At 33.2% G+C, this 20,686-nt stretch overlaps 3 protein-coding genes and 1 long non-coding RNA gene across 17 annotated transcripts in view; 1 reads left to right on the top strand and 3 right to left on the bottom strand.

Annotated features, from left to right (window-relative positions):
• Positions 1-2,977: 2,977 nt before the first annotated feature.
• LOC127903673 (heat shock 70 kDa protein 17-like) lies at positions 2,978-5,430 on the bottom strand. 13 transcript variants are annotated; one of them, XM_052444053.1, is made up of 5 exons: positions 5,326-5,430; positions 4,963-5,194; positions 4,339-4,459; positions 3,319-3,403; positions 2,978-3,249 (listed from the first exon to the last, which is right to left on the bottom strand). In XM_052444053.1, the coding sequence occupies exons 2-5, from the start codon at positions 5,007-5,009 to the stop codon at positions 3,185-3,187; spliced, it is 318 nt and encodes a 105-aa protein (XP_052300013.1). In that variant the 5' UTR covers positions 5,010-5,194; positions 5,326-5,430; the 3' UTR covers positions 2,978-3,184. The 13 variants fall into 13 exon arrangements, 2 of the variants coding, with proteins under 2 accessions (XP_052300013.1, XP_052300014.1); XR_008056394.1 differs by lacking the exon at positions 5,326-5,430 and adding an exon at positions 3,505-3,753 and having other exon boundaries at positions 2,978-3,403; positions 4,339-4,513; positions 4,963-5,319; XR_008056396.1 differs by lacking the exon at positions 5,326-5,430 and adding an exon at positions 3,505-3,705 and having other exon boundaries at positions 2,978-3,403; positions 4,339-4,513; positions 4,963-5,319.
• Positions 5,431-9,362: 3,932 nt separating this feature from the next.
• LOC102609797 (uncharacterized) lies at positions 9,363-11,109 on the top strand. The gene is made up of 3 exons (XR_008056410.1): positions 9,363-9,526; positions 9,877-9,925; positions 10,667-11,109. It is a non-coding gene; the product is annotated as an uncharacterized LOC102609797 (long non-coding RNA).
• A 1,980-nt stretch (positions 11,110-13,089) lies between these two features.
• The window catches only part of LOC127903670 (probable disease resistance protein At5g63020), a 28,206-nt gene continuing 20,609 nt past the window's right edge, over positions 13,090-20,686 (bottom strand). The window contains exons 2-3 of one of the 2 annotated variants that reach the window (XM_052444048.1): positions 20,180-20,193; positions 13,090-14,744 (exon numbers count right to left, since the gene is read on the bottom strand). In XM_052444048.1, the coding sequence (XP_052300008.1) occupies positions 13,236-14,744; positions 20,180-20,193 (1,523 nt within the window). In that variant the 3' untranslated portion in view covers positions 13,090-13,235. Of the gene's footprint in view, positions 14,745-20,179; positions 20,278-20,686 lie in introns of both variants that reach the window. The other variant, XM_052444047.1, reaches the window with a different exon arrangement.
• The window catches only part of LOC102626337 (probable disease resistance protein At5g63020), a 33,723-nt gene continuing 31,612 nt past the window's right edge, over positions 18,576-20,686 (bottom strand). Inside the window, exon 3 of the mRNA XM_052444049.1 lies at positions 18,576-19,192. Coding sequence (XP_052300009.1) covers positions 18,749-19,192 — 444 coding nt within the window. The 3' untranslated portion in view covers positions 18,576-18,748. The remainder of the gene's footprint in view (positions 19,193-20,686) is intronic.

The following is a 20,686-nucleotide window of genomic DNA, read 5'->3' as shown; positions in this document are numbered from 1 at the left end:
AAAGCAATCTTGACGGTGATGAAATAAAAAATTGTTCATCAATGATTAATACTAGAAAGTATACATTAATTAAATAAAAGTAAAAATTATGATTTTAACTTTTGGAAGAATAGGTAGCCGTTTTATTTAATATTAATTTTAAGAGGCTGGGTATCATGCCTTGTGTCTAAGCTTACATGTACCTCTTTACACTAGATTTAATACTCATCAATTTTGGTGGTTCAACCACTTTGAATTAAAAAAAAAAAAAAATTCCAATGGAGGATCCCGATTTGATTTCATTATAGCCATTGATTATGTTGAATCAACCGTTTTATAATGCATGACAATACTTGCAATTTTGGACCCCTTGAATTGTATTTGTATTATCAAAGGTCATTTAAAGGTTGTGGTTGCAAGTTCACCAAAAATATCATGTAAATGCCCACACTTGATCAACCTAGAATTTGCCTATATAAAGGCAAGAGATTTGACAATTCCGTGTGTAGAATTTTAGAGGTGAATTTCCTAGAGAAATTTAGTGTAAATTTAGAGTGAATTTTATAAAGAAGTGTAGTTAATAAGAAGAGATTTTTTTTTTCTCTTCTTTATTTTAAATTTTCTTATATTATACTTTTACAAATTTATTAAATAAAATGAGTGTTTTGTTTACTAAAATTTATTAAATAAAATGAGTGTTTTATTTACTAATATGAGTAGTGGGAACACTCCAATAATTAATAATCAGTCTCATCACACACTCTTACGGCTTAATTTCAAAAGCTTTTTATATGATTGATCAGTGTACGTTACTTACAACTACCATTTTGATTATACAATAATTTTATCTCTGCAAAGTTTTTAGACTAGACAATTCTGGTTTTTGTTTGAAAGTGCTTTTTGATGCTGTTTGCTTTTGATCCGCGGAGAGGCAGAGACATGATGCGTGGTGCACGCAGCTGCCTCGTCAGGCCCACATGACACGAGGAATGAGCCATTCTGTGCAATAAAACGCTCGCCTTTTTTATTTCGGTCAAGCTTGGCTAGAGTGCCAAAGTGAAATAATTTTGTTTTTGCTTGGTTCGTTCGTTCACACTTGCTTTTCAATCTGTTGAAGGAGATGTAAGATTTTGGAGTGATTGGATTCCTTTCTTTCATTAAGTTCCATATATTTATAAATGGTTCTCTTTGCCGTATATTGCTCGTTGATTGGAAATTTTTTATCTACCCATTTGGATTATTTCTCATTATCAACAAGAAAACAATTCACAGTCTTGAACTTGATGTATAGACAGCGAGTCACGTACGCGGCATTTGGCAATTTTGCAAACGACGTGTCGATCTTTGAAATCACATACATCACTTTTAAACGACAACAAAGTATGGGCCTATGCCGACGACTTGTTCGTGTCATCTTCTGCGTAAAAACCATGCTCATTTCCAAAAAATTCCCCCCCACGCTATTAAATGCCGAAGATTTATCTCTATTTCTTTTCAAACAGTTTTACGGTACACTCGAAAAGAATTATAGGAAATAGACAATTGAATATCGTCAATTCAACAGTTGCGTTGATTTTCTCATACAGTCATGCCTAAACAAAATCAATAACCAAATTGTCAAATCACCAAAACGATAATCATATAAAATATGTTTAGCTTGATGCTTCATTACGGACTTGTTTCTTTGTCACAGGCTATATTTTGTATGTATGTTCTTAGATCAATGAATCTCTGAAATCAGCGTCTGATTTATAATATGTTTCTTGAATTATGAGTTCATAGTCCAATCAATTAATGAATTCGGTCAACAGTTGCCGTAATTATTTCTTGGCCTAGGAAGCATCGTCGACCTGCGTGTATAGACCGCAATCAAGAGCTAATTATTTAATTCAACCAAAGCATAAAACCCAACCATTATTAGCAAAAAAATAATTGAAGTGTAACTAACATTGAAATGCTAGCCTACCTTGATCTCTTCAACATAATTTAACATTCGTTTAGCCCTTTTTAGACCTAATGTTGACTACTAATATAATAGTGGGAACACTCTAATAAAGTTGTGGCATAATATATACTTAATTCTCATTTTTATTCATTGAGTGGTTAATTAAAAACTAAGTCACATAATATTAAAACAAGTGTATATATATAAATGTTATGGCCATGATTTAAATATCAAGCATGGATCTCATAATCTTAGCGGATTTTAAATTTATACTATTCCTTATCAACTTTTTTTTTTGCAATTTTTTTATGTAATTATTGACTGCCAGATTTATACTTTTAGAGTAATTAACCACTTTAATTTGAGTCGTGCGAATCAATGTCAATTTATAATTATGGAAGAATAAAACCGAAATTTGAAGAATTAGAACTATTGGAAAACGAAGCATTAAATAGTGATTAAGGTATGAAAAAATGAAACTTCCACAGGCAAAGTAACATTGTCGATGAATAATGTAATTAAGTAGATATGTTTGAAACAGGAAAGCTTATACAAGTTTAGCAATAATGTAATTAACTCCGATAAAACAATTGTTTGCTATAATTGAATAAATCATATTTGTTTGTATAGGATGATTAGATTTCAGTGTTATTTGCTTTTATATAAACTTCACCCTCATCTTGTAAGTCTAAAAACTTTGATTAACACAGAATTACTTGATTCCATCAGATTAAAGTTTGGTGTATGAGTATAATGCGTTATTCATACATTCTTTGTAAGCACATAATTAGTTTCAAACTTTGATAAACACAAGATAATTTTGCTTCGTTTAAGGTAATGGCGTACATAGCCCACATGTTGTTCCCGTCTACTTAACATGCCAACGAAAACATGTGTATGTATTCCTGTGGCCAATGATTTTGTTGAAATTTGAAGAAATATTAACCTCGTAGAAGTTGTCTATATTGAGTGACAAAAATTTATTCTAAGGTCGGTCACAAGCATGTTGGGTCAAGTGTCCCTAAACAGTTTATTTCGTTTGAGATGAGAAGCTATCTAAAAATGATTAATGTAATAAAATTTCTAGTAATTCATAGTTAGTGTATATAATGGATACACTGGTTGATACATAGTCGCCATACTTTTGCATAACAAAAGGGCAATACGTTGCTTATTTAAGAGTCATAGAGGAAAGAATCACAATAGAGCACCATCCAAAGAGAAACCAATACATGTATAATTAAACATTACAATGATATCTTATTGGTTTCGGGGAAAATTGTTGATGTCCCAGTCCTTTATCCGATCCAAGTGGTTATCACAGGCTTGCACACAAACGAATTGTCAATATTAAGTTTAGCAGTAATATTTAGTAGATATCAGAAGCAGCTTACAGATAGTATCATCGCTGGTAGTTGATGTCATCCTGAAGAAGTCATCCTCTTCAGAACAGTTGCCAAAGTTAGTTAATTGTGTCCACTATAATCAGGAATAAGTTAGTATAAGTTTTGTGAAATACCGAATTGAACTTGATAAGCCTAATGCCAATCGTATAGAAAGAATGTAAAGAAAACAAGTACCTATAGGTTATATGTAGTAGAGGGGTGTGAACAGGTGTGTCTGGCTAAACTGTTTTGAACATGATGTCATTGCTGGCCTTGCCTGAAACAGGTTTGAGATCTGAAGTCATTGGTAGAGCAAATTGTCACTTGCTTGCCACTTCCAAGCACTGTCTTTGGCTAATTTCATCATGCCTGGTGCATATGTTGACATATAATTTTCTGCGGACATCATAGTCTTTAATGTTTTAACTAATGTATTGTGTTGCCCTGCAAGCATAAGGACATAGAATTCCAGAGATCTACCACATTCCACAACTGCATGTCGTCATTTGTTCCATGTTTAACTCATAGCATGATGAAATGCTATTAGTGACTTTGACAAGATATTAAAATTAAGAAATTAACAAGTTAACAGTATTGTCCGGTATCACATAATTCATACCAAATATTCAGAATTGCAACAAAAAATGAGCTCAAACATACGACAAGATAAAATTGCATAGATTGCTTAGCCATACAGTTATCAAACATATTAAAACTAAAGAGAAAAAAATGAAAAATCACTGATGGTATTAAATGAGATTGTCCTTATGCAGAATATTCAAAATAAAAGTTCTTTTGAGATCAAGAATCTGTGCGGAAAAGAGTAACAAAGCTATTAACACTGAATAACATCATTGCAGAGCAAATATAAAAAAATTATTTCTTATTCAGGCTAAGTGATTAAAGATTAAGATCAAAACAAGTAAACATATTATATTCTACTCTTGAATTGGCTAAAGTCTACTACCTTACATGCCTCAAGAATTTAATACTCGGGTTAACTACCAAAACAAAGCAGATAGTTCAAACCTGCAACTTTGGCACTACAGTAGCTCCTCCAATGAACTCCACTGCATATATCTCGTCCATTTTCAACCCTGAATGCATAAGTTCATAGAGCTCTTCGAGCTTTTGACAGGTAATGCTGCTCCTAAGAGACAAAACAAACCCCATATATGCATGTGAATGTATTTGGGTTTATTATCTGTGTGCAACAGAACAAAATTTTCACCAAAATTAATAAATAAATTTTATATATACCAGCAGCGTGATTCAAAATAAAAGTAAAATAAGCCAATATAATTGATTAGAGTATATATATATATATAGAATAATTTACCAAATGAAAGTACCACTAGTAAACTTGAAAAAAAAAAAGAAAGAAAAAATCTCTTGTAAGAATTGGAATAAAAAATGTATCAGCTCAGTCAGTCTGGAGTCATTTTATTGACTCTATTTTTCATCAGAAGATGTCTTATAGTGCTATATTAAAGAACAAAGCACTCGTAAGAGAATATGCAGTTCCTCACCCTCACACAACAAACTCTATTTGTCATGTTCTGCAGTTCCTCACCCATTTAAAGAACACATTAATTTTGATAATAAAATTAAACACACCTCAAACAGTAAAATCTGAACTTGAACTCCACCTACCTGAAGCCCCTATCATCATGGAGAGATTTAACTGATATTGGTTCCATTGTGTTCGTACAAAGAATTATTTTTGTTTAATTAACTTGCTTCTTCAGTTCAGCCATGGCCTTGGGAGATTTCCTCACATCACCCAATTACCAACTTGTTTATTAAACTCTTCTGCAAAGTATTCAACCAACCGTAATTCCATGTTCTGACTGCCAAGTTCTGCGTCCCATCTAATATCCTTAACCTGCAAAATTGTCAAATATCAACTAGCATCTAAAAGTAATTAGATACGCAGGAACATAACACAAGCGACACATAAAGATTGAATAGAGCACGGATGAAGCGAGAAAAAAATAAAGCTATGGGAATAAAGACCACTCAATTCTTATTGCATCCTTATATTCCCAAATTATTTAGTCAGGGAGTTAGGGATGGCAATGGGGAGGGGAGGGGAGGGGACCAATCTCCCCGTAACCATCCCCAATATTTTGTGTATGTCCTCATCCCCTTCCCGTCCCCGTCAGAATTACTTAAGAGAATCTCTATCTCCTCCCCGAATAATAATAGGGGATCCTTGAGGGTCCCCGATTCCCGAATAATTAATACATTTTTTTGTTTTCGATTTGAGTTAATCATATTAAAATAAAAGTAAAGTTCGAAAAATATCTTGCATTAATATCCATTACAAAAGTCACATACATTAAATTAGTAAGTAATGCAGCATGCAAGGGATACAAACTTCTTTTACAAACTATCATAAATAAATTAATAGTCTAATACAAAATTGTTACAAATAAAATCAAATTTAGATTCAAAATTAACTTTTTCAATGGTGGCGTGGGCACTTTATAAATGTGGACTATTCCCTTTACAGCACAATAGTTAAGTAAGAGCAAATCAAGAGCAAATATTAGATTAAATTAGATTAGATATTAAAATTGTGATTCGCTGTGGGCAATTATAACATCTAAAAATAAATAAAAAATAGATTTAAGTTTAAAATATTTAATAGATATTAAAATTAAAACAAAATTTTTGGGCTAATAGAATCTATCCGGTCTTTTTAATGTCCTAAATAAAAATTTAGAACTTTAATTAGTTAATTAGGCCTAAAAGTTTAATGATATAAATATTTTGATATTTTTTATCTGATTTTGAGTGTTGAAAATGTCATTGAGTAATCATTGCAGCTTTGAATCTATCAAACCAAGCCCCGAGAGCTTGCTTCAAGCCATATATAGTCCTTTTTAATTTGCAGATGTGTTGGGGTTTAGTAGGATCCACCAATCCCTCAGGTTGTGCCATGTAAACTTCTTCAACTGGAATGCCATTAAGGCATTATTAATATCCACTTGTCTGATTATCCACTTGTTAAGTACTGCTAGGCTAAGAATAACTCTGATTGTTGAGGCCTTAACTACTGGATTAAAAGTTTCAGTGTAATAAACTCCCTATGTCTAATGAAACCCCTTAGCAACTATATATGAATCTCGTTGAATAAACATACTATAAAATTGTAAATGTCTCATATATTTTTTTTTCCCGTTTCTTCTTCCCCTTTCTCACTCTCTCTGTGTGATGAGTCTGATGGTGGCTTCAATTATTGATAAATGTTGCTAATGAAGAGAAAATGATAGTAGAGAGGGATGGATTCAAAGGGAATTTATCTTTATTTTGTTAATTTTTTTAATCATGAAAGTATTAATTATTATAAGATGATATTATAAAGAAGACGAATGGTCATATCTTTGAAAATTTTGTTGATAATGAGTGATCGAAAATGAGATACCATAATTCCTCAAGAGAGGAAAACATTTTTTAGTATTAATTTAATGATATTTTTATATTTTTATAAATATTCGTGTGTTATGATGATTACTATGTCGTGGTTGTAAATAGAAACTTTTTAATACTTACAAAAAAAAGTAAATGAAAAAGATTGTAAGGAGATAAATTGAATTTTGAAAGTGTAGGTAATTAGAAATTTTTATAATTCTTATAAATAAAATAGAGTATAAGGGGCTGAACGACATTTTACAGTAACTGAGTCAGCAAAGACAAAAGCTCTTGTAGCGTACAACAGTGGCAACGGAGCCAAATGAATGACCAAAACTCCTTTTTATTTGATAAAATTGATTATTATCTAGAAATAATATGTTAACCAGTTGGATACACTTTTTAGAATATATTTTAATTTGCATATAATATAAAAGATCTGTATGTTGAATAAGAATGGACTATAGGTAGTAGCAGAGCCACTAAGAAAGTAAAAGAAATAATAAAAATATCTCTTTTCTTTTTCGTTAAACTTTATTGGGATAATTATTTGTACTAAATTCTTGTGTTTTGAAGATGGGTTGGTTCTTTAGTGTAAGATGATCATTATGGTTTGCTTAATAAATTATCATTGGGAGAAGTTAATTCTAGTACTTAATAAGAAGCAATTAAAATTCTTTGATGTTCTAATTTTTTTCTTGAGTTTAATTTAAGTGATTGGTGTTTGATAAATTAAAAAATAAAATAATTAAATCATAATCATATACTACTATTATTAAAGAAGGGGTGGCATAACATTTTTAAAAGTCCAAGAGAGCTTAAATCACAAAGGATTTTAATTTGATAATTAGTTTTGACAACCTTGGAATTATGATGTTGATGTTATCAGAATTTTGATGCTGGAGACAAAATATGATGATGCTAGCCAAGCTTTAATGTTACTCACGCTGGAGATAAACTTATTATAATTTGCACGAAATTCAGATGTCAGTTTTGTTAATCTTTAATTTTATTTAATATAATTTTGAATGCTTTTTATGAAACAAAAATAAAAATTTTTACTTCTTAAATACCAAAAGTATTTTAACACATTGTTTATGAAAAAATGAACAATACTCCTTTTTATTTGATAAAATTAATTATGTTTCCCATATTTTTTAATCTCTAAATATACCCAGAAATAAAACGTTAAACAATTAGAAACACTTTTTTAGAATATTATCCAATTTGTACATAATATAAAAGATGTGAAAGTTGAATGAGAATGGACTATAAGTAGTAGCAGACCCACGAAGTGCGCGACTTGGTCCAAAAGCTTCTGATAACATATTTTATTTAGTTGGTGAAAATTATAAATTTGTCCTGTTGGATTAATTAAATACATAGATTTGAGTTCAAATTTTATTTTAAAATCACATATAAATCTCATTCATTTGCAATTTATTAGTCCAGTTGTTTAATTAGATGTCCAAAATCCAATTGAATCTATTAAAATGGGGTCTGTGATCTAATTTGAAATTTAATCTTATTTACTCCAAATATGCAACTTAACATTAGAAAGATGAAAATTAAATCTATTATTACGAAGAAAAATAAAAATATCCTCTTAAAACTGTATTTTCTGAAGACATGTAAGTAGATATACTAATAAGATTATAAAAGTAATGAAGTAAGAGCGTGAACTCTTTTCTTTGATTATTTATAAATTTTACTCTATTAATATGATTTTCTAGCTACAACAATGAGTCTACAATATTGGATTTCAATAAACATAATAAGATCCGTAATTAAGGTCAGGAGAATTCTGTGTGCTTTTAAATCACGTGGAGAAAAGTGTGAATCCTGTGTGCTTTAAATCACGTGGAGAAAATTGTGAATTTTGGCCAGAACATGTTCTTCAATTGAGAAAATGGTGTCCTCAAACAATGGAAAATTGAGAAAATAGTGGGCCAGTGTTTACTTCAAAATAAATGTCATACCATTACCAGATAATATTTATTTGTTTATTAGAGTGAGAAATTCTTTATGAGATCTGGGTTGGAAATTGAAATAAACATTTCTTTATCGCATTTACTAGAATCTGTTTTATTTGGAAGTGGATAATATGTTTGCTAAATTGCCTCAGAGGGTTTATTACCCCTCCCAAATTGGCACAACAACCCCGGCCGGCCCCCCCCTGCGGCGCCGGTTTGCTGCCATTCCATAATCGTTTAATAATCTGCAAGTATTAGGCCAGTATTGGAAAATCAGTAGGAACAATTTTCTATGAAAATTAAGACAGCTTGTCAGTAAAATGTGATGTGTGATGGCCACCATAACTACTTTTTTTAGACTATCAAACATGAGCTGAAAGTTTATTGGATGGATTTGGCCATCGCCCAGGCGACGAAGGCTGTTTGCGATGAGCCTAGTAAATTGGCTTGTCGCCCAAGCGATGTACGTCGTTGCCCAGGTGATGGCACCCATCGCCTATAATCTACGCCATTAGATTCTGGACAAAGCTTGTGACTTTGCACTGCTAAAGGTTTAAAGACTATAAAGGGCTACTACCAATTAAACATCATTAAAGTGAGTTCTTTAATATTAAAAATCTAATAGGTGTTCAATCAATCAAGATGGCCAGCCCCATGAATTAACTTGCATCTTTTACAGTTTCAATTCCTCCGTTACAGCATTTTACAATTTCTTTAATTTTCAAGCCGTTTTTGATGGGTTCATCAAAGAAATAGGCAGTCATTATATCTCCAATTTCTTCTTCTTTATACTTTTGTCTCATTGTCTTCCAAATCCTCCGTTTCGGGTAATTCTTTCTATTTCTTCCATAACTGTTTTCTCATTGTATATAATAATGGTGATTATTTCTCATTATAAGTGAAATCTTCCCTGAATTTGTAGCCAAGGTTCTTCTATATCCTTGAGCCTTTTCAAATGCTATAATGAAAGGCAAAAACATTCCAAACTACAGCAAATTGCTGCGGTTCTATAACTTCACCAATCTAACGAATTCCTAGAAAACTGATTTCCTCCGCCTAGAGGTTGTCGTAATATTTTTTTTTCTTTTTTGAAACTCTCATATTCATCATAATTCCTGCAAGAACATTGGGAGCCTTATGCCTAATTATAATCCTTTGTTTTTTTTGGGGGCACAAGGTTCTTGCAGGAAGCTAGGGGGCCTTCTAAGAGAAGCAATCATGTTCAGGTTTTCTTATGAAAAAGCTTCGAGAAAAGTTGTTTATATCAATTTTTGTGCTTTGTGCTTTCTTGTCTGTTAGAAAAGATTTAAGGAAAATTATTCATTACTGTAAAGCCATGCATATAAAAAATTCTCTCTTATTAGAAGTAAAATTATCTCTGATGAAGAAATGTGATTTCTGGGTGAAGTACAGTTGGGCCACATAGAAGGAATGATGTCGTAGTACAAGCTGAGATTTTAGAATCGCTTCGAATTTAGTGGGAGTTGGCCAGTAGAATATTTGCGTTTCTGTAGCTTGTAACTACTTTTTGCCTTCTTTTTCTGTAGGATCTTGTTGCCTCTGCTGTTTAAAAGACACTTTATGATTTTAATCCTGTTTCAATACTGAAAATTTGTTGTAAATATAGAAATCCCATTGAAAAATTTATTGGAGCAGCAATTTCAGCACTGCAAATTAATTTTGACAGCATCAAATATCAAGCATGCGACCTCCAATCTTTATTTTGCTACTTTATTTCATTACAAGTTTTAATTTTATTCAGGGGCCTAAGCAAATTATAATAGATTTTAAAACATCCCATGTTGCTTCTATGTTACTTTATGCCCCTAAAGTTTTGATGGTGTTACGATGTTATCATGTTTGTCACTCAAATTTCCATGATCTAAGCTTGAGGAGAAGAATATTGATGATAAGGGATAAGAATGTGCGAAACGTCAGCTACTTCACAGAATGATTTTGTGGTTTAGAATCTACTGGTGGGCAAGGCACAATAATGTGCACATTGCATTCTCTTATGGAATTCAGACAAGCTGGCAAAACATTCAGCATCAATATGAACATTATAACATGATCTCATAGCCTCGTACAGCTGACAGAGAGAGAATGATGAGTGATAAAGTTTGAAATTTGCTAGTTTTGGTGGATTGAAGACGGAGTTTGTTTCATGTGCATTGAAATTTAGATATTCATGCAGGTTTGTTAGCTTAATTTGGTTGGTTTTTGGTGTTTGGGATATTTGATAGAAGCCTGGCAGTATCTGTAGGCGGTACACTGGGTTCTCTTAGTTGTTATAGAAGTCTTCAAAAGACCAGATTGAATTTAATCCGGTTCTGGCTATTATTCTCATCTTCATTTCTCTTACAGACTGATGAAAGCAGGAGATTTCAAGAATTTAACAAGAGTTCTGGTTCAAATGGATGGTGATTCGGTTCTTAATCTAACGAAATTGCCTTCCGTTCTTGGTTGGCTTCAATCCTGTGTTAAGTAAGGATTTACTGCCACACGAGAGGAACTCTCTTCCTTCTCTTAATGGTAGAAGTGATCTGTTAAAGATGGAGCACGCCTTGATTGTGGAGAACCTGCAGAGTTTTGTAGAGAAATCGGGAGCTTCCTACAGTGTAATGCCTTGTCATATCTATCATATTCGGCATGATGAGGTTTCTTGTTCTGTTCATTTCCTTCATGTGAGTGAGTATGTGCAATGGAGCTAAAGCAAGCTAAGTCAAAGCCACCTGAAGCTGGGAGTCCTTTGGGGATTCGGGTGCTCACGACAAATGGCATTCTAACTGCAGGGTTTAGCAGGAGAGACCGCAGAGTGTGGTAATTCCCTCCTATGATTCATTTTGTATTTATTTCACATTTCTTGCTTTATATGATATGGTTATGGTGTCATCTGGAGTATGTTGTCAGTAGATGCTCACGAAGTATTTAGTTTTGATGTTAATAATTTCCTTCAAATAGAACTGAATTTTACAACAGAACCAAGAAAAGTAAAAGAGAGCAGACATGGTGTAGTATTTTATTGTTATTATTTAAGCCTGAATAATAGTGCCTAACAGACATAAGTTTTTCTCTTCTAATCTTTGAACTTTATGGTAACATTACAAGTTGTCTGGTTAGTTCAAATCTCAAGAAGTAAACGTAAAGCTTACTTGCTTGAGCAAATGGTAAAGGGATGATGAACTTTTGCCCTATTGAACTTGTCATTTTCTTTTTCTCCAACACTAGTTTGTTTTGCTTTATTATTTTTCTTCACATACCAAAAAGGAGTGAAAATTGGAAAGACTACTCGCAATGCTCTTTCTTTCTTGATAGGAAAAAGAAAATGGCAACATCACAAATTTACAATGTCTGATATGAAAGACAAGAAAGCATGTTAAACACAATTAGATACATAAATTGACAAAAAAGCTCCTACCATCAATCTATGAAAACTCTATCTCCATAGGATCGAAACAAGTAGAGAAAACTCTTTGCGTGACTCGATCCTCCAATTGTAGCTCCGAATGATCCTCTTCTTAATAAATGCATCGATCCAATGGATGCTTTGGTCTACAGTCAAATGGGTGAAATCTGTTGGAAAAGCTATATAGAGATCGCAGAATATTTTAATTTTTCACCTACATTATGCTAAAACTACTTTCGAAAGTGAGATACAGAGCCTTTGGGATGAGAAAATCAAGCCACGATCCGTCATTTAGGCCGAATCTAATGGACTTTTTTTTATCAGTAGCACAAATTTTTTTAATACCAACATTACATAAATTTCACTACTTCGAGATAATCAATCATCGAAATTGATAGTAACATTTTTAAAAAAGAAGTCATATTCAGTTAAGCAACTTGCAGGCCTTATTACTAGCAAAGCAATTATTAGAACAAATAAATTTTTTAGCTGAAAATAGGAAACAATATCTCCGATTTACCATTTATCCCATATTATTTTTATAATAACTAATAATTTCTAACAACATAATTTACAATATTATTTTTATTTATATGTATTATAAATTAAATAAATCATATGAATGATAATTTGAATAAAAAATTAAGTATTTAAAGTAAGAAATATATGTTTTGATGTGAATAAAAATTAATAATAAGATATTTTTCTTACACTTTTTATTTTATAAATATTTTCTTATAATGAATATATATAAAAAAAGTACAAACAAATATTTATATTTTTATTCAAATCAAAATATATATTTCTTGTTTTAATACTTAGTTTTCATTTTAATTTCTATTCATACATTTATTTAATTTATAATAAATATAAATAAAAGTATATTTAAAAATAAAGATAATATTAAAAAATTATACAACTATGCAATTATTAGCTGTAATGAAAATAGGAGGAAAGTAAATAGAATATATTACCAGCAAAGCATTTCTAAGAACAAAAAAATTTTATTAACTGGAAATAGGAAACAGCAGTGCAGAAGAATGACAAGTGACACACACGCAACACCGTAGAAAGCTTTTAAATTAAATGAAATGGATAGACAAGATAATCATTAAGCACACGCAGGAATTTTATTCACACTCTTGCTCCTTATTGTACTTCATTATTCTTAAAGGTAGGAAACAGGGCGAGAAAGCATTTTGAGTGGCTTGATCCTCCCATTGTAGCTCTTCCCACCATTTTCTCTCCCCGTAAATGGCAATTTTACGTCCCTTTGCGCTGCTGGAATTGAGCGGGAGCTTCTTCAACTTTGGGCATAGCGATATGGAAATTGTCTCCAGCTGTGGAAAGGGCAAGGGATCGCGGTAGATGCGCTCCAAATTACTTGCATTTTTTATTATCAGAAGTTCGAGTTTTGCGAACAAGTTAAGCCCTCCCATCATCTCTGAAACTTCACTCAATTTTTCAACACTGATTATTTCTTCCATGTCATCACAATGAAATATTTGCAGCCACTTGAGATTTGGAACAAAAACAAGCCACGTCAAGTCCTTCACATTTGAGCAATTCCGTATGGCAACCGAGTGAAGTTTACGCATTTTTTGTACCTCTCCCGCGCAGTCGACATTCCAGTCTTCCAAATTACTATCCTCGATATCTAACTCCTCAAGATGCTCCATGTTTGCTAGATGCAACAAATTGAGCGGTAGACTGTTGCAGTCTTTGATGTGCAGAGCTTGAGTGATATTCTGCAGCTTTGGGAATTTCAGAAAGTTTTCAACACCACGCGAACCATGTAAGGACAAGGTGATGAGATTTAATTGTTCCAAACAGTGGATTTCCTTCATCAATGATTCAGCATCATCAGATAGAACGTTGCCTTCTTCCACTATTGGCTGGTGACTTTGACCGCAACACAGCATCCTGAGTACCTGTAACTTTAAAAAGCTTGATATCAGCTGCTGTGGAATTTTACTCATTTCATTTGTATACTCCAAGTTCAAATATCTCAGATTCACCAATGCCTTGAGCTCTTGCGGCAATCCACGTACTTTAGTAGAAGACAGATCAAGATGGTGTAATGAAACCAGACTTGAAATCCCCACAGGTAGTTCAGTCAGGGAATAATTTTCACTTAGATTCAAAACTCTAAGCGAAGGCAAAGATTGAAAGAAACTGTCAGTGATCTTCGCAATATGATTTCGATTTAGAAGCAAAGTCTGGAGACGCGGACAAGTGGGAATTTGTGGTAGACTTTGAATTTTGTTCTGCATCAAGGATATCCTTTTGACCCCTTCCCATTCTTCAATCTTTAGGGCGTCAGTTAATCCAACTCCTGCACGAACCAAAAAGTTCTCCTCCTCCTCTTCTATTTCCGTTGCTATCCATAATGCCATGTCACGGATCATATCGTGCATTTTTACACGATCACCTGCTTCCTCCAATAAGCATGCCCGAACGAGAGCACCAAGAACCCCCCACCCGCTGCTGGAATCCACAAATCCTTCACTTTTCCAATACTCCATCAAGTCGGTTTTTTCAATTTCATAGTCTTCGGGAAATAAACAACAGTACAGGAGACAAGATCGAAGTTCATCTTTCGGCAAACTATCATAGCTGAACTTTAAGCTCGAAAGCACCTTTTTCTCCATACCTTCGAATTTAGAAGCTGATGCGCTTAGGATCTCAATTGCTTCTTTCCATTCTTCAGGGTACACTTTGCTCGCCATGGCATTACCTACTGTTTTGAGTGCTAGCGGCAAACCATGACACTGACGTGCCACATCCTCGGCTAACTTCGGAATGTCGGGATGCTTGTTAAGAACGTATCTCCCGACCACCCCCTCAAATAATTTCCAGGCATCGTCATCTCCCAAACAAAACACTTTGTACCGATTCTTATGGGCTCCCATTTTACTACAAGTACCCTCAAAACGAGTTGTGAAGACTATTCTGGACCCAGAATCTAGTGTCTGAAGAGGGACGCCCAATTTGGTTAAATCAATTTCGGACTCCCATATATCATCCAATAACAATACAAACTTCTTATGCTTTAAAGTGTTGGTGATGTCTGAAGCCCTTTCTTCAAAACTTTTATCCTGCCATGAATTTTTTGAGAAGCCTATCCTTTTCCCAATATCCTCTTGAATCTGCTTCATGTTTGGCTCTCTAGATACAACCGACCGGATAACGACATCAAAATGATGCTGTTCATCACCGCAGAATTTGTTATTGACTTGGTTTAACAGAGTAGTTTTGCCGACGCCCCCCATACCATATAAGCCAATAATTCCCTCATTCTTTTCTTGATCAGTGATGCATCTCCAAACTTGGTCAAGTATTGATTCTTGACCAACAATTGTTCGGTCAACAGCTATTGCAACCGCTGCACCTTCTGGTACACCCTCATAAACTTCTTTCATTGCTTCTCCTTTTTCCCTCAATTTGATTACTTCTTCCTTCAACTTCTCCACCTTTTTGCCGAAGTCGTAGCTTGAAATCAAGTCCTTGGAACAGAAGCCTCCAAGACACAATCTGTCAATCTCTTGATCTCTTTCTTGTTGCAGCCTCTCAACTTTAGTTTCTATTTCTTCCACCCTTTCGAACCAGAGTTTCACCGTGCTCGTCCGTTGGGCACGAGGCTGTTGTTGTTCGGCAAGCCTAACCTTATTCAGTAGATCTAGTTTTTTTGCAATCAAGTTCTCCTTTTCAGTTTGCAAGTCATCGAGATTACCTATAAGACCCCATATATACTTTGCTTGTCCACCGACGTAAAATAAAATTGGACGAATTGTGTCCGCTGAGAAGAAGGTTGAGATGATGCCACCCATTTTTGTTGAAAGACTTCAAAGGGGAAAAAAATGAAGAAGAGAAACTAACAGTAGACTAGAGTATGATGAAAGACATTTATTATTATCTCCTCAAGTTATAGGTGAGAGATAACATTTTTTTGTTATTATTATCTGACTACCCAAATAATTAGCGGCAAAATTATCTTTTCGGTGAAAATCATATTATAGATCCAAAATTCCAATTAATGTGAAGGCCAAATCGGCTTTTGACCAAAATGCTAACACACCCATTATTAATTTTTATTTATGAATGTTATTATTATCATAAATTTTTTTTGTTTTTTTTTGGGGTGGGGGTCCAGCTTTTTGACCAAAATACTAACACAACCAATTGTCATTATTAAGTGTTGATGCCTTGATGGTGAGAGCAGAGGTGTCGGCGAGGGGGTTTAATCAGTATGGATAGGTAAGTGCAGTGTTTTTGCCTTATGATTCATTTGGTATAAATTTTAAATAAAATTTATTTAAAAAATTTTTATTAATAAAATTTTTATAAATAAATTTTTTATTATTTAATTGTTAATGAAAATTTTTATTAAAAATTATAAAATTATTTTATAAAAATAAAATTGTTAAATATTTAAAAGATATTTTAAATAATGAAATTATCAGCCATATACCCTTAAATGACATTAATATCAAACGTGTGTAAACACTTTTTAAGTATATCACTCAAATACCCTAAGTTGACAAAATACTTCTATTGTCCACCAATCCGTTAGCGCTATAGCAAACGTTTTGACAAAATACTTTTCAAGTGTATCACTGTAGCGCTATAGCAAGCGTTTTGTCTTTGTCTCACGGAATTATTGGATTTAAAAGCAAGTGATCCAACGAGCAACAGATGGCCACGTTTCTTTTAAAATATATTAGTGAAGTCAGTTAACAAAATGTGAATTACACAACTATAATGGTAGGTAACAATATGTTGGCACTTGTTTCACATTGTCCTGGTCATGTTGTGATCTAGTAGAATATTATGATACTAATAAATTGTATGACATTTTTGGCAAGCGCTAGTGTTCACATTATGATACTAATAAATTACTTGAAAGAAGTATTGAATTAAACTATAGAATTTAGATAAATAAAATAGATATTGGTTACAGAACACTGGTGCACTATCTTAACGGTATTATTTGAATGATTCTAAAATTTTCACATGGGAATCATGACCTTGCCTTTGGAAATTGGATGCCTGGTTGATTGATTCAGAGTACAGCACCAAGCTGACACATATAAGATCATTTTAATCAAGAGTATTTTACTACTAGCGAGGGCAGTGAACATTGTTATCTTGGCCTCAAATGATACTCTTGATCTTTTGCCTCCGGATGATCCTCTTCTTAATAAATGCATCGATCCAATGGATGCTTTGGTCTGCAGTCAAATGGGTGAAATCTAATGAAAAAGCTATATAGAGATTGCAGAATATTTTAATTTTTTACCTGCATTTTGCTTAAACTACTTTCGAAAGTGAGATAGGAAGCCTTTGGGCTGAGAAAATCGAGCCACGATTTGTTATTTAGGCCGAATCCGATGGACTTCTTTTTTATCAGTAGCACATATTTTTTTAATACCAACATTACATAAATCTCACTGCTTCGAAACAATCAATCTCCGAAATAGATAGTAACTTTTTTAAGAAAGAAGTCATATTCAGTTAAGCAACTTGCAAGCCTTATTTCTAGCAATGCAATTCTTAGAGCATCTCCTAAAGACTCTTCAAATAAAATTCTACTTCTTATTTAAAAAGTCATATCAATATTAAATATTTTAAAAAACACGTTAATTTATATTTTTCAAATAAGATTTATTTTTCACTTTTCAATATTATCGAGTGAGTTTTTTCCTCTTTTATTAATATTTTATTATTATTTATTGAAAAGATAAGACTGCAATAATTATTCTTTATGTTTTCTTTCAAAAACATAATAGCAATTCAATTTAATAGTGGAAAGATTTGATTAAAATAATGGTAACTTATTCTTATTTGCCGAGTCTTTTGAAGAAGATTGTATTTTTCTATCCACTTATTTGTCACATCAGTAAACAAATTAATATTTGAAGAGTAAAATCTAAAAAATCTTTTAAAGATACTCTTAGAACAAAGAAATTTTTTAGTTGAAAATAAGAAACAATATCTACGATTTACCATTTATCCCATATTATTTTTATAATGACCAATAATTTCTAACAACATAATTTACAATATTACTTTTATTTACAAATATACTTTTATTCATATTTATTATAAATTAAATAAATCATATGAATGATAATTTGAATAAAAAATTAAGTATTAAAAGAAAGAAATATATATTTTGATGTGAATAAAAAATTAATAATAAAATATTTTTCTTGCACTTTTTATTTTATAAATATTTTTTTATAATGATATATAAAATAAAAAAGTACAAAAAATATTTATTTTTTATTCACATCAAAATATATAATTATTGTTTAATACTTAATTTTTATTTTTATTTCTATTTCTATTCATACATTTATTTAATTTATAATAAATATGAGTAAAAATATATTTAAAAATAAAGATAATATTAAAAAATTATACTACCAGTTAATTATTGGTTGTAATGAAAGTAGTAGGAAAGTAAATAGAATATATTAATAGGAAAAAGTTTTATTAACTGGAAATAGGAAACAGCAGTACAGAAGAATGACAAGTGACACACACGCAACACCGTAGAAAGCTTTTAAATTAAATGAAATGGATAGACAAGATAATCATTAAGCACACGCAGGAATAAAGTGCTCCTTATTGCACTTTATTAATCATAAGGTCTGAAACAGGGAGAGAAAGCATTTTGAGTGGCTTGATCCTCCCATTGTAGCTCTTCCCACCATTCTTTCTCCCCGTAAATGTCAATTTTAAGTTTCTTTACGCTGCTGGAATTGAGAGGGAGCTTCTTCAACTTTGGGCATTTCGATATGTCAATTTCCTCCAGCTGTGGAAAGGGCAAGGGATCGCGGTAGATGCGCTTCAAATTACTTGCATTTTGTAGAGTCAGAGATTCGAGTTCTGAGAACAAGTTAAGCTCTCCCATCATCTCTGAAACTCCACTCAATTTTTCAACACTGATTATTTCTTCCATGTCAAAACAAACATTTACAGATAGCGACTTGAGATTTGGAACAAAAACAAGCCACGTCAAGTCCTTCACATTTGAGCATTCGGATATTGTAATCAAGTGAAGTTTACGCATTTTTTGTACCTCTCCCGCGCAGTCGACATTCCAGTCTTCCAAATTACTTTCCCTGATAAATAACTTCTCAAGATGCTCCATGTTTGCTAGATGCAACAAATTGAGCGGTAGACTGTTGCAGTTTTCGATGGACAGAGCTTGAGTGATATTCTGCAGCTTTGGGAATTTTAGAAAGTTTTCAACACCACGCGAACCATGTAAGGACAAGGTGATGAGATTTAATTGTTCCAAACAGTGGATTTCCACTATTGGCGGGTGACTTAGACCGCAACGCAGCATCCTGAGTACCTGTAACTTCGAAAAGCTTGATATCAGCTGCTGTGGAATTTTACGCATTTCATATGTATACTCCAAGTTCAAATATCTCAGATTCACCAATGCCTTGAGCTCTTGCGGCAATCCGCGCACTTCAGTCCAAGACAGATCAAGATGGTGTAATGAAACCAAACTTGAAATCCCTACAGGCAGTTCAGTTAGGGAATCATTTCCACTTAGATTCAAAACTCTAAGCGAAGGCAAGGATTGAAAGAAAATGTCCGTGATCTCCTTAATACAATTATATTCCAGAAGCAATGTTTGCAGGCGCGGACAAGTGGGAATTTCTGGTAGACTCCGAATTTCATTATCTATCAAAGATATCCTTTTGACCCCTTCCCATTCTTCAATCTTTGGGGCTTCAGTTAATCCAACTCCTGCACGAACCAAAAAGTTCTCCTCCTCCTCCTCTATTTCATTTGCTATCCATAATGCCATGTCACGGATCATATCGTGCATTTTTACATGGTCACCTCCTTCCTCCAATAAGCATGCACGAACGAGAGCACCAAGAACCCCCCACCCGCTGCTGGAATCCAGAAATCCTTCACTTTTCCAATACTCCATCAACTCGGTTTTTAGAATTTCAGAGTCTTCAGGAAATAAGCAACAGTACAGGAGACAAGATCGAAGTTCATCTTTCGGCAAACTATCATAGCTGAACTTTAAGCTCGAAAGTACCTTTTTCTCCATATCTTCGAATTTAGAAGCTGATGCGCTTAGGATCTCAATTGCTTCTTTCCATTCTTCAGGGTACACTTTGCTCGCCATGGCATTGCCTACTGTTTTGAGTGCTAACGGCAAACCATGACACTGACGTGCCATATCCTTGGCTAGCGTCGGAAAGTCGGAAAGCTTGTCAAGAACGTATCTCCCGACCACCCCCTCAAATAATTTCCAGGCATCGTCGTCTCCCAAATAAGGCACTTTGAACCGATTCTTATCGGCTCCCATTTTCCCACAAGTACCTTCAAAACGAGTTGTGAAGACTATTCTGGACCCATAATCTAGTGTCAGAAGAGGGACGCCCAATTTGGTTAAATCAATTTCGGACTCCCATATATCATCCGATAACAATACAAACTTCTTATGCTTTAAAGTGTTGGTGATGTCTGAAGCCCTTTCTTCAAAACTTTTACCTTGCCATGAATCTGTTGAGAAGCCTATCCTTTTTCCAATATCCTCTTG

The sequence above is a fragment of the Citrus sinensis genome, chromosome 7, assembly GCF_022201045.2.
Source record: "Citrus sinensis cultivar Valencia sweet orange chromosome 7, DVS_A1.0, whole genome shotgun sequence".
Classification (NCBI taxonomy): domain Eukaryota; kingdom Viridiplantae; phylum Streptophyta; class Magnoliopsida; order Sapindales; family Rutaceae; genus Citrus; species Citrus sinensis.
Note: the sequence above shows the minus strand (reverse complement) of the source record. Positions and strands in the feature narration are given on the sequence as shown.